General features: G+C 43.4%; 1 protein-coding gene across 2 annotated transcripts in view; it reads left to right on the top strand.

Annotated features, from left to right (window-relative positions):
- Window positions 1–1,724: 1,724 nt before the first annotated feature.
- The window catches only part of LRGUK (leucine rich repeats and guanylate kinase domain containing), a 97,413-nt gene continuing 86,650 nt past the window's right edge, over window positions 1,725–12,487 (top strand). For both annotated transcript variants that reach the window (XM_089676872.1, XM_089676873.1), the window contains exons 1-2: window positions 1,725–2,008; window positions 9,905–10,012. In XM_089676872.1, coding sequence (XP_089532998.1) covers window positions 1,841–2,008; window positions 9,905–10,012 — 276 coding nt within the window. In that variant the 5' untranslated portion in view covers window positions 1,725–1,840. The remainder of the gene's footprint in view (window positions 2,009–9,904; window positions 10,013–12,487) is intronic.

Genomic DNA, 12,487 nt, shown 5'->3' with positions numbered 1-12,487 from the left:
AGTGGTAGCTTTATGTAGTTCCCTCTGTAATAAATCAGCAAATTGGGCGATGAGTAAAGAATCCCTTGAATAATGCAGGAGCACAGGTGGGAAAGCAGGAGAGTCCGCTGGACCATCATGTGCTGGATCATGGCAGCTGGTTTTGCTAATAAAGATATCCACCATTTCCCTATCCACCAGGAAAGAAGCCTGAGAATCATTGCCTGGGGACAGGGTTATGGCCTGTGAGGGAGACCTAGCAGGGCTAGGGAGGGAGCCATGAGGTGCAAGAAGGTCACTCATGTGAACCAGGGAGCTGAGGAGCCGTTACTTTGAGTCCCAGGACTGGAGGAAGAGGACTTGGCCTTCTGTGGCTGTGTTCCCTCTGCAGCTGAGGAGGCCTGGGAGCCGGCGCCAGATGCCATCTTGCCTCCCCCTCCCCTTGCAGCAGTGTGGGATCCTCCTGCGGACTTTCTAGCTGATCGGGTGGGCATGAGAGGAACCTCCACCCTCTCAGCAGTAGGCCCAGGTAAGTAGCGGGGAAAGATGTGGGCTGGAGCCACCTTAATTCTCCCCGAAAGTGTCGGGAATGTACGGAGCAGTCAGTGAGACATCTGGTTCTGCCGCCCCGTGCATGGGCTCTCAACACTTTTATATGGTATTACATTTTATGAATTTTTTTTTTTTTTCTACACTGTCCCTTACATTTTTTTTTAATAATTTTTATTCCTATCACAAGGAATGCAAACATCCCTTGTGATGGAAATAAGCAGTGACAGGTCCTCTTTATGGAGAGATATGGGGTCAATAAGACCCCACATCTCTCCTCTACAATGTAAAGCCTTGGATCAAAAAAAAGCATTGAACTAGTGCTTTAAAAAAAAAAAAGGCCTTGTTTACAAGGCGCTGACACCGGAAGTGACGTAATGACGTCGCTCCAGTAATCCAAGGGCATAGAGATGAGTAGAGGCCATCTTTCATTCACTGATCTCTATATCCAGCGCTGGAATCATTGAATGGGTTCTCAGGTAAGGCTGGGAACCACCAGGCAGCAGCGAGGGGCGGGGTTGTTTTCAGCACCTGTATCGGTATTTTCATATCGGCCAAAATGTTTCGGCCACCGAAATTTCAGCGCATCCCTAATAGATAAGAGTAATGCGGGAGAAAGCCGAAAAAGCGGGAAAGTCCCACCCAATCTGGGACCGTTTATACACACTTTGGCTATGTTCACACTACTGTGATCCAATTTCAATGTTTTTCAGAGCAGTTATGTCATGTGACTTGGTTGCAACTTGTCTGCATATTCCATGGGGTCAGAAATCACGGTGGAATCACACCAAAGTATTACGGGAACCTTTTCCAAAATCGCACGCTTCTGAGGTGCATCGATGGGCACTATGGAAAACAACGTGACTTCCATTGTCAGGGGATTGTGTGTGATTAAAATTGCACTGGTGTGAACCAGGCCTAACCTCCTTCATCCGCTCCTCACACATAGTGGGTTCAGTCAGAGCACCTTCTCTGACAACCAATCTACTCACTGTTCACTCTGCTGGATGCAACTTCCAAATAGATAAATATGACATTTTCCAGAAACAAAAGCCTCCAAAGACTAATCAAGACAACGTTCGCTTGCCTGAGAAAAGCGCTTCCCAACAGAGCGGGAAAAGATCAGGAAACGGCAAGAAAACCATCCTGTTCCTCGAAACTACACTTCCCAGCATGCACTGCTCATACCTCGCCCGGCGTCGCCTAGTTACCGAGCTGTATACAACATGGCGGCTACTGAATCAGCGTTCTGTCTCCTTGCAGCACAGTGAAGGAAACGCGGCACAAAGGAGTGTGGTGTCCGGCTCTGGACATGGCTGTGACCCTCCTCAGCCCCGGGCTCCGGGAGGACTTCTCCTTTGTTAGTGGCCGAGACCTGGAGGAGAGGAGTGATGGCGGGTGGGGGAGTCCCAGCCCTGACAACTGGAGGGACCCCAGGGAATCTGACTCTGACAGCGAGCAACAGGAGGACAGCATGGAGGTAAGGAGGACAGGCTGTGTGGGAGAACATGGAGGATGATCACTGGATGTGTGCTGCAGGTTAGGGCTGTTCCTGTCACTGGGGCTCATTGTGCACTAATCCAGACCTCTTCTCATTGGTTACCATGGTTACTGGAACATCTGGCCTGGCTGGCACATACATGGTTGCTGGTGATTAGTTGGTAACAAGAAATCTCCCTAAAAAGGGAATTCTAATGATAGAACCATAAAGACACTTACATTGGGAGATAATGTTGTAGGAATGGATTTATCAGATCCCCTTTCCCTCTCTTAGTGTTGCTGTACCTGAGGACAAACTATGGTTCCTAAAATTACTCATGGGCAATGCTTTAAAAGCCGCCAAGGTATGAGGCGTGACTCACAAAACAACGGTCACATGACATTTCTTTATTATTATCCACTATTTCTCGTCTTGTGGAATCCCTCCACAAAGCAGACCTTAGTGCATCTACCCTAGTGAACTCTCTAATTCCCATCGGCAACTTCCTCGCCTCCTAGAGCAATATTCTCTCGTGGCAAGGGATAGGACCCATAAAGTCTATTAAATGTAACAAGCCCTTATCTAGAGTCCTACACCCCAGACCTCCAAGAACATCTATCCCATTTGTTATGTCCTCCTCCAATGTTAAGTTTCATAAAATGTCAGATATCTCTACAGAATTTGGTCGATTCTATTCCTCCTTGTAAAATATATCTACTCCCTTTCCTTCCTCAACTCCTATCACTGCGTCTACTCTACTAGCTTCATACATCCAGAAGATGGCACTTCCCACTATTGATCCTCAACAGGCAGAGGACCTGGATATGCCTCTGTCCATCCCAGAATTTCTAGGCATGATAAAATCCTTAAAAATAGGCTCTGACAGGTTCACGCCCTAGATTATCACCTTTATTACCCGCCATTATTCATACCGACCAAGTCAGTTTTGTCCCTCGTCGTGAAGCTAGAGACAATACGACTAAAACCTTAAATTTAATTTCCTACATTCAGAAACACAATCTTCAATCTTGCATTCTGTCATTCGATGCTGAGAAGGCCTTTGACAGGGTCAGCTGGGCTTCTTTTTACATCATTCCCTTCAACAAATTGGCCTAGGTCCCAACTTTATTACCAAAGTTATGGCACTCTTTTCCTCTCCATCAGGTTTTCAGTAAATGGTACCCACTCTGAGCCTTTTAAGTTCTCAAACGGAATCAGACAGGGCTGCCCCCTATCTCACCTTCTTTTTGTACTAGTCATTGAACACTTAGCACAAGCCATCAGACAAAATGACTCTATATTAGTTATTCCTAGTTTGACTGCTCACAATAAACTTTCCTCATACGCCGAGGCTACACACACAGTCAGAGGGAGCACCAGCCTTCAAAAGTCAGTGTGCCAAAAGACATTGTCCTGTGTACATCGGAAGCTGTGTAACCGATGCTATTCTGGCCACATGCGTTACCTTCTGGCACTATATAAATACTGTATAATAATAATAATATGTGAAATTCTGCGTGAAACTAGGCAAATCTGCCACAGAGATATTTGATATGATTTGGCAAGTTTACGGTGATGTTGCAATGAGTCATTCGAGGTGTTTTGAATGGCCAGATCCCCAGTCCCCAGGCTGCTAACCCTGAGCAGAAAGAAAACCGCATCAAAGTCTGCCAAGAACTCCATCAGCGTGCTGTGGATGACCCATCCTTCATGTCGAGGATCATTGCCGGTGACGAAACTCAGGTGTATGGGTTTCAAGTGTGCTTTTTGTTCTAACTTGCTGTTGGCATATTACAAAGCTAGTCTCAAAACTTTTTGATACCACCTCGTATGTACGCTGACATGCATTTTCCTGTATTTAAATGCAGGTCACTGTTCACACAGCAATGAAGGAAACATGTAGTATATCTGTTTTTCTGCAGCACACTGGATCGCACCGTATGTCACCACACAGCAGCAAAGTGTACCGTGCTGCTGTACAGTGATGTGACTGAAATATCACTAAGTTATCAACAAAACAGAAAAAAAACAAGTGGAAATGTGAATCACACCACTCCTTTCCGGACCCCACTCCAGCACTAGCCTGCATGGTAAAACACTGTATTTTACTGTTTAGGCTAGTGTGAACCTAGCCTCCTGTTTACTGTTAGCACCAAGAGTAGAAGTTTGAGAACATCTCAACTTATGCATTGTAGCCAAAACAGGAATAGAGGGGGATTCTTCCACTGGAGACACTAGTTCTAGTTACTGCCAGGAATGACCTCACTTTGGAGGGATTTCCTCTCACCACCTGTTTTGTCTATGGGACAGGAAGTGAGGGGAAATCTCCCCAATAGGGCACAGCTTACCATACTCCTTTACTCCCTTACTTAGTTTTGCTTTTAGTTCTACTTTAAGAAAAAAGAAAAGGTAAACCGTGCCTTCCACTGGAATAAAGGCACCACCACTCAAAGCCAACATCAGCCCCCTGTTTTCCTTTGCAGGTAGTATGAACAAGCTCTTAGGGCTCATTCACACCTGCAATTTAGGGCAGGATGGCAGATTCCAGGTGTATGGGAACAGCTATCGTTGGGAAGTTTATACAAAGCAATGGCAGGCTGACAGGAGCCGCAAGTGTCTACATGTATCCGCACATTGAGCAATTATCTGCGGTTAGGGACAGATGGCTGCACAGTGGCTAAATGGTTAGCATTTCCGCCTGGCAGTACTAGGGTTGTTGGTTCATATCCCAACCATGGCACCACCTGCATGGAGTTTGCATGCTCTCCCTGTGCCTGCGTGGGTTTACTCCCGGTACTCCGGTTTCCTCCCACACTCCAAAGACATGATGTTAGGTTAATTGGATCCTGTCTAAATTGGCCTTAATATGTGTATGTATGAATATGAGTTAGGGACTTTAGATTGTACACCCCTGGAGGGTTAGGAACTGATGTGAATGTACAATATATATATATATATGTAAAGTGCTGTGTAAATTGACGGCGCTATATAAGTACCTGAAATAAATAAATGTTCAGAAGGCAGCAGGAATGGCAACCTCCATGTATGAATGTGAGTTAGAGACTTTAGGTTGTACACCCCTTGAGGATAGGGACTGATGTGAATGTACAATATATATGTAAAGCGCTGAGTAAATTGACAGTGCTATATAAGTACCTGGATTAAATCTTCCCCGAGTGCATATCTATTGCATTAAGGGCCAATCGTCTGTTCCTTACAGAGGTAAGTGCTCAGTGAGCGGATACATGCACACTGCCACAGCTCCTGTCAGCCTGTCATTGTTTTGTACAGACTTCCCGGCCACAGCTGTTTACATACATTTGTAGTTCCAGTTGCAAGAAACAGCCGTCTGGTCCTAATCAGGTGTGAATGAGCCCTTATACTTACCTCTTCAGTGGCCCCTGTCTCCTACATACCCTCTGTTACTGTTACAGCACTGAAGCCTTCATCAGACACTAAAGCATTCCACACTATTGGTAATGTTGGATCACTTTGTCCAACACACACTGTGGTTTTATCCTACAATCTTTACATCAATACAGTCTTCATTAGGGATGCACTGAAATTTCGGTGGCCAAAACGTTTTGGCCGAAAACACCCCATGCCGATATTTATTTATTTCAGGTACTTATATAGCGCCGTCCATTTACGCAGCACTTTACATATATATTGTACATTCACATCAGTCCCTAACCCTCAAGGGGTGTACAATCTAAGGTCCCTAACTCACATTCATACATATACATACTAGGGACAATTTAGACAGGATCCAATTAACCTACCTGCATGTCTTTGGAGTCCGATATGAAAATAAGAACTTATACAGGTGCCAAAAATAACCACTCAGCCTTACCTGAGAAACTATCAAATAATCCCGGCACTGGGCATAGAGATCAGTGAAGGAAAGATGGCTTCCACTCACTTCTATGCCCTTGGAGGACCGGAGCGACAACACTATGTCACTTCCGGTTGCAGCGCCTTGTAAACAAAGCTTTTTTTTTTTTTTTCGTTTAAAGCACTACATCAATGCTTTTTTGATCTAATGCTTTACATAGTAGAGGAGAGATGTGGGGTCTTATTGACCCCATATCTCACCATAAAGAGGACCTGTCACTGCTTATGTCTGTCACAAAGGATTCATGCATTGCTTGTGATAGGAATAAAAGTGATCTAAAAAAAATTTAATTTACAGTGTAAAGTGCCCCACTGCCCCACTGGGTGGGGGGCCCATGGAACACAGCCCCCTTTAGAGAGGTGGGAAGACCCCTGTCTCAGCTCCCCATATCCCACTTATGTGTAAGTCACCCTGTGCCTGTTAGGGGTACAGGGTGGAATGTCCTGCTAATGTGTAGACATGTATAGGTGGGGGTTGTTCATTTTTCACTGCCATGTGGCTGCATCCCATTGTTCTATTGTGTGTCTTGCTTGGGAGCAAACTATTATGGGATGTGTTTGTGTATTGGCTTGGTGGGGGGTGTTTCTGGCAGCCCTTCCCCCTGATGGGACTGCCTGCTGATGTGTTTCCTGTTACTGAGTGTGTATTTCCCCACCCTGTGTATATATCTTGTATCTATGTTAAAATAAATCTCCTGATTTCCTTCAAGTAAGGTGCTGTCTTGTCTTGTATGGCCAGCGGTGGTGTCCGTGGATCTGTGTTCAGACAGGGAAGCGGGAGGCTAACGGAAATACCCTAGTGCAGTCGGGGTCCGGTTCCATTACAGCCCCCATATCCCCGTGCTGACGCGTAGTGATGAATGCATATGTAGGCCACGCCCACATATGTAAATGGTGTTCAAAACATACAAGTGAGGTATCGCCATGTACGTCAGAGCAAGAGCAATAATTCCAGCACTAGACCTCCTCTAACTTTAAACTGGCAACCTGTAGAAATTTTTAAAGCATCACCCATAGAGATTTTTAAGTACCGTAGTTTCATTCCATTCTACAAGCGTGCACAATTTTAAAGCATGGCATGTTGGGGAACTATTTACGTAGAATAACATCATCTTTCATATTCTACAAAAAAAAAAAATAATCATTAACGTATATTTTTTTCCAAAAAAAATTGCTTTTGAAAAATATAATAATTTTTAAAAACTGTCCATTTCGGTTATAGGCCAAGTGCATCCTGAATTTTCGGTTTCGGCACCAGAATTTTCACATTGTTGCACAACTAGTCTTCATCAGTAACACAGGTTGGAGGGTGGAACCACAATGTGCAGCGGGGACACAGGCATCGAACCGAACACTCTTGAGTGTCTGAATGAAGTAAAGGCAGAACAGCAGGCCACAGGAGCTGCTCCTGCATCATGATCACGCCTCTGTTGCAGGGAATATCTATTTTATGAATGTGTTTTTGAAGCAACTGACGGTCACTTTAAGAAGTAATGGGACTATCGTCTAGCTAAACTCTGCTCTCAGTGTATTTATTTGTTGTGTACATTAGTTGATCTGCTTATCCTGCCAGAAATCCAGTAAACTTGTAATTTCCTCTCTGTTCTCTCTTTTGTGCTGATTGTTACCATTAAGGCACTATTAAGGCACAACTCCAGACTTAGAAGCAAGCAGCAACTAGAACAGTTACCTCTTCTGTAATGTTAACGCTAAGCACTCTGGACTCAGCTACAGTTAGAGAACACCACTTTCCCAGGTGTGCTGAGCCAGTACTACAGAGCCTGTACCAGTCGCCACCAACTCGGCAATACCTGTTGCTTCACTGTCAGTGACATGTCGATTGTTGATACTGGATACAGGAAACTCTCTTTTACTGAACTCCATGTGTGCACTCCTCCCAGGGGCCCATCTGTATCTCCCTCTCCTGTGACTCCCTGCTAGATCCCCAGGCACTCTGTGCCACAAGGTCAATCCCAGTAAGTGGGGAACTAGTTGCTAGTTAAGGGGCCAAACATAACACCCCTTTACTTCTAGAGTGGCTGTCACCTTTGCCTATCACCCATTCCCTGGCTGTTTGGCTGCTTTCGAAAGTGATACATATATGGTTGTTCCTAGCAACAGCAATGAAACAAACAAAGCTAAGTGCCCATGAGATAGTCATACCTGATTTAGCAGCAAAGTCCATAAAACAGTTCTATAGAGACAAGAGTCCATTTAGGCATTAACTCCAAAAAAGGCATCAAGTAATCCCTTTGAGTCCACAATCTGGTAAGAATCCATAAAGGGCAATAAGTTTATAAATGGTTGCTTAAGCCTAGTAGACATGATGAGAATATCGGACGAATAATTGTCTAGGGGTTTTTTTTTTGGGGGGGGGGGGGTTGCATGTTAGTCTCATATTGAAAATGAATAGGTTGCTAAAGTTACGACAGAATACAACTTTGGAATTGATGTATATTAATGTTTTCCTTCATTTCTGAGCATGTGAGGTCTTTGTCACTTAATCTTTTACGGATGATTTAAACGAAAGTTCTGTTATCGTACGAGAAACATTTTCGTGCTTGTCCCTTCGGATATTTTTGCAGGACATGATTGCCTCTCAAAAGCTGTGTACAAACGATCAGACTATCGGATGATGGCTCTGAAAGTGGTATTATTTATCCAATATTCTCATAATGTGTACGAAGCTTAAGAGTCCATGAAAAACCTTAGGTTCCCAACTCCATAGAGAACCCTGACTGGGCCCCTAGATGAGGGCACAGACTGACAGGGTAACAGCCTTCATCATATTAGTGTTTCCCCAACTCTCTTTCTGGGGCACTGAGGAGGCCCTATTTATATTGTATGACCTGCAGGGGGTGGCGAATAGCTGAGAAAAAGCAGGTAAACCCCAGCAATGTTAACCCCTTGCTCCCAGATCCACCAACCTAGCAAGTCAACCAAGGATAAAGGTTGCAGAAAGATACATTGTAACATTTGATAGGAACAAAAACACAGTTGACCTGAGAACCCCCGAACATGAACCAGCACAACAGAAAAAGCTTTAACCCTTTGAATGCAGCTGCTTACATTCTTTGTTAAAGTGAAAGTTACGCTTGTTTGCCTCCCTCCTCCCTCCACTGCCATATGCAGCACTTTTTGGAGGGGGAACGGATACCTGGTTTTGACTGGTACGCACTTCCAATCAGATGTGCCGCAGCAATCTGAACTGGAAGTTTGCCTCCCCCCTTCCTTTCCCCACAGCTTTCTGGGATGCTTCACAGGCCCCAAAAGACTGTGAGACCATTCACAAAGCACAGCACGCTTCGCACATGCACAGTAGGAATCCAGCTGTGAGTCGGCAATGCCTCACTTCCAGTTTCCCTTACTGAAGATGCCTGCTTCTGCACCCGAAGCCAATTGAATAATCGGCTTGGGTGAGGATATCTCTGGATCCCTGGACAGGAAAGTGTCGTTATATTAAAAGTCAGCAGATACAGTATTTGTAGCTGCTGACTTTTAATTTTTGGGGGGAACCTGGAACTCCGCTTTAATTAATTGGAGCAAAAGACAGAGGAAAGAATCACCACTTCTCAGTGCAGTCATTTTATTACCCATGAGTACAAAAACAAATATGCCCACATGAGATTAATGAATTGGTAGCATATCAAATTGTCCAGCAGGTGGCAGACCTCTCCCAATAGGACACAGTTAGTGGTGTTAAGGAGCCACTGTGTATGAGGTCCTGGGGGGGTCGCTGGAGACCGCAGATCAGCATTTTGCTTAAACTACACTGCCAGTGGTGTCACACATCGTGTGAGGCCGTGGCAATGCATTTCAGGCAAGGTGAGTATAAGGGGTCAGGGGATCCTTTGTAGAGGCAGGCAAAGGCACAGTGCCTTTTTAAGGATTCTCAATATGCCTCTCACAACTGTGTATGGAAGTGTGTGTACAATGTACAGTATATATAAAAATTATTATTATTTTTTGTAAAATCTAAATTACTTGATCTTTTGTGCCAAGGAACCATTCGATGGAGTGCTTACTGAAGAAAGGGTTTCTGATGGACTGTCCGTGTTGGGTTGCTCAGCTCTTGGACATGAACAAGTGTATCTGCACCTAACCATACCTGTAAGTATCAATCACAGAGTTTAACTGAGTTGAACAGTCAATTTGTATAGCTGCACATGTATATCAGGGTGGTTTGCCCTATAAACCTGTCTTACAAGACTTTTCTAAGAGTGCTCTTAACCACTTCCCGACCGGCCGTTGTATACAAACGGCCGGGCGGTGGCACTGCAGGGTCGGGTGGCCGTTAATAAACGGGCTGCCTGCACCCTGCTTGTGTGCACAGCACCGCAATCCGGTGCCTGCTGTGTCCTCCGGACACAGTGAAACACCGATCGTTGGACAGGACCTCTGTACGAGGTCCCGATCATGTGATCACTGATTGGCCAATCAGTCATCACATGCAAAGTAGTAAGCAAGATGTCACTTCTGACATCATTGCTTACTACGTTTGAAATCTGTGAATGATCACAGAGGTCACATGGTACAAGGCTATTCACAACAGCCAATCACCAATCACAGCTCACTCAGTAGTTCTCAATTGCTGCAAGAATGCAGACAGAGAGAAAGAGAAATGATTGCTTTTGCATCCTATCTGGGTGTAAAAGCAATCAGTGTGAAAAAAAAAAAATCTTCATCACCCCCCAAAAGTAGTACAGTGTCACCATGGTGACACTGTACTGCTAGAGTGACAGTATGTAAAAGAAAAATAATAATAAAATAAATAATATAAAAAAAAAGTTTAAAAATTATAATTTTTGGTTATAAACTAATTTGGCGTATTTTTTTTTTTTTTTACTAAAAAGATAACGGAATACATTTTGGCCAAGATTTATGATGAAATATTATTTATTTGCAAAATTTTATAAGAAAAACACTTTTTTTTTAATTTTTGGACATTTTCATTTACATAGCAAAAAAAAATTAAAATCCCAGCGGTGAATAAATACCACCAATATAAAGTTTTATCTGTCTCAAAAAAATGGTAAAAAATTCATATGGGTACAGTGTTGCATGACCGCGCAATTGTCATTCAAAGTGTGATAGCGCTGAAAGCTGAAAATTGCCCTGGTCAGGAAGGGGGTAAAAGTGTCCGGACTGAAAATGGTTAAAGGATATCACAGATTTCTGAATGTTTCTGTAATAGAAAATTCAAGAATTAAAGCAGAACTGTAACACCGTGAAGGTCAAGTTAAAGGACCACTTTCATACAGAATGCCTTTTTTTATGATTTGATTTTTTTTTTCTACACATTTACATGCAGACTATGATGTTAAGCAAAAGTGCAGAGCGAGAGGCTTTTGGATCAACTTGAAAACCACCAGGAGTGCTTCCAATGGTCACCTTTTATTCACATGGTTTTATTTCAAAGGGAAAAATAACTTGCTGCAAGCACTCAAGCTCCTCTGGCAGTGTTTGTCCCAACCTATGTCATTGTTATAGATAAAACAGTTCTCAAATATTTTTTTAAAGTGCTATTGGTATTCCAAAATAATAAATTGCACAAAGCAATATTGATAATTGTCACAAATCTCAAAGAAGACGAGAAATAAAGGAAAAAAAGAATACAGATCAAAGAAAGAGAAAATGACTTGTAGCATAGTTTATCATTGTATTCATCCATTAATTACAAACATTAATTATATGTAATATTAAACTGTTTGGAGTTCAGTTTTAAATATACTAAAATTTTAAATTCTTATTAAAATGAAGCTTGGTGTGCCAGTATATAAAAGCAGGGACTTTCATAACATTTTCCTAACAAGAGCTTGCCAAAGCTATTTGTAATGTGTTCTCTGGTGACATTATCAGTGTTCAATAGAAAAGTACATGGGGGATCATGGGATTTATAATAAGCTCCTGCTGTGGCTGTTATTCTGCAAAGAGAAGGAAATCCTTTTTGATGTCTGTAGCAAGGTTTCTTTTCCATGCTAGAGGCCTAGTGACGAATTCTCCTGTCTTGAATAAATCCTTCATACTGTAAAAATACATCAACTTTGATTTATGAAATATTGTCAGCTCACTTCCTTCGGCAAATATCTATAAATGCATTGGTTTGTTTGACAGCCTGCTTGAAAAGCCATCTGGCTGAACTATTCAGTTTAAAAGACGCCTGTCGTGAGGGAAGGGGCTGTCAGTATCATAACTTATTGAGTTATTAGTCAGAACTTTCATGCAGCAAGGGAAGTCGGAGGGAACTCCTGAACTGCATACATGTTCCAGATCTCTGACAAAAGCCGGACATAGATGGTCTGGATCTCAGCCGAATCAGCAAGGACTGGCCGAGGTTCGAACCATCCATGGGCAGGCTGATTGTACGCAATTCGATTATTGTACTACTTGGGTACAACTAGCCTGTTGGATTTTTCACACAATTATTGCCAGCGGCTATAGCCGCTAGCAATACTCACTGTGTTCTCCCAGCAGGGAGCCCAGGGCCCTCAGCCTGGAGAACACAATAGCTCTGTGGGAGGGATTCCGCTATCAACACTGAGTGTGTTGATGGGGGAATCTGGCAATTTTAATAGGTTGCTGGAA

Source organism: Staurois parvus, unplaced genomic scaffold, assembly GCF_062004578.1.
Source record: "Staurois parvus isolate SC_StPar_1 unplaced genomic scaffold, SC_StPar_1.0 ptg000175l, whole genome shotgun sequence".
In the NCBI taxonomy this organism is placed as follows: Eukaryota; Metazoa; Chordata; class Amphibia; order Anura; family Ranidae; genus Staurois; species Staurois parvus.
Note: the sequence above shows the minus strand (reverse complement) of the source record. Positions and strands in the feature narration are given on the sequence as shown.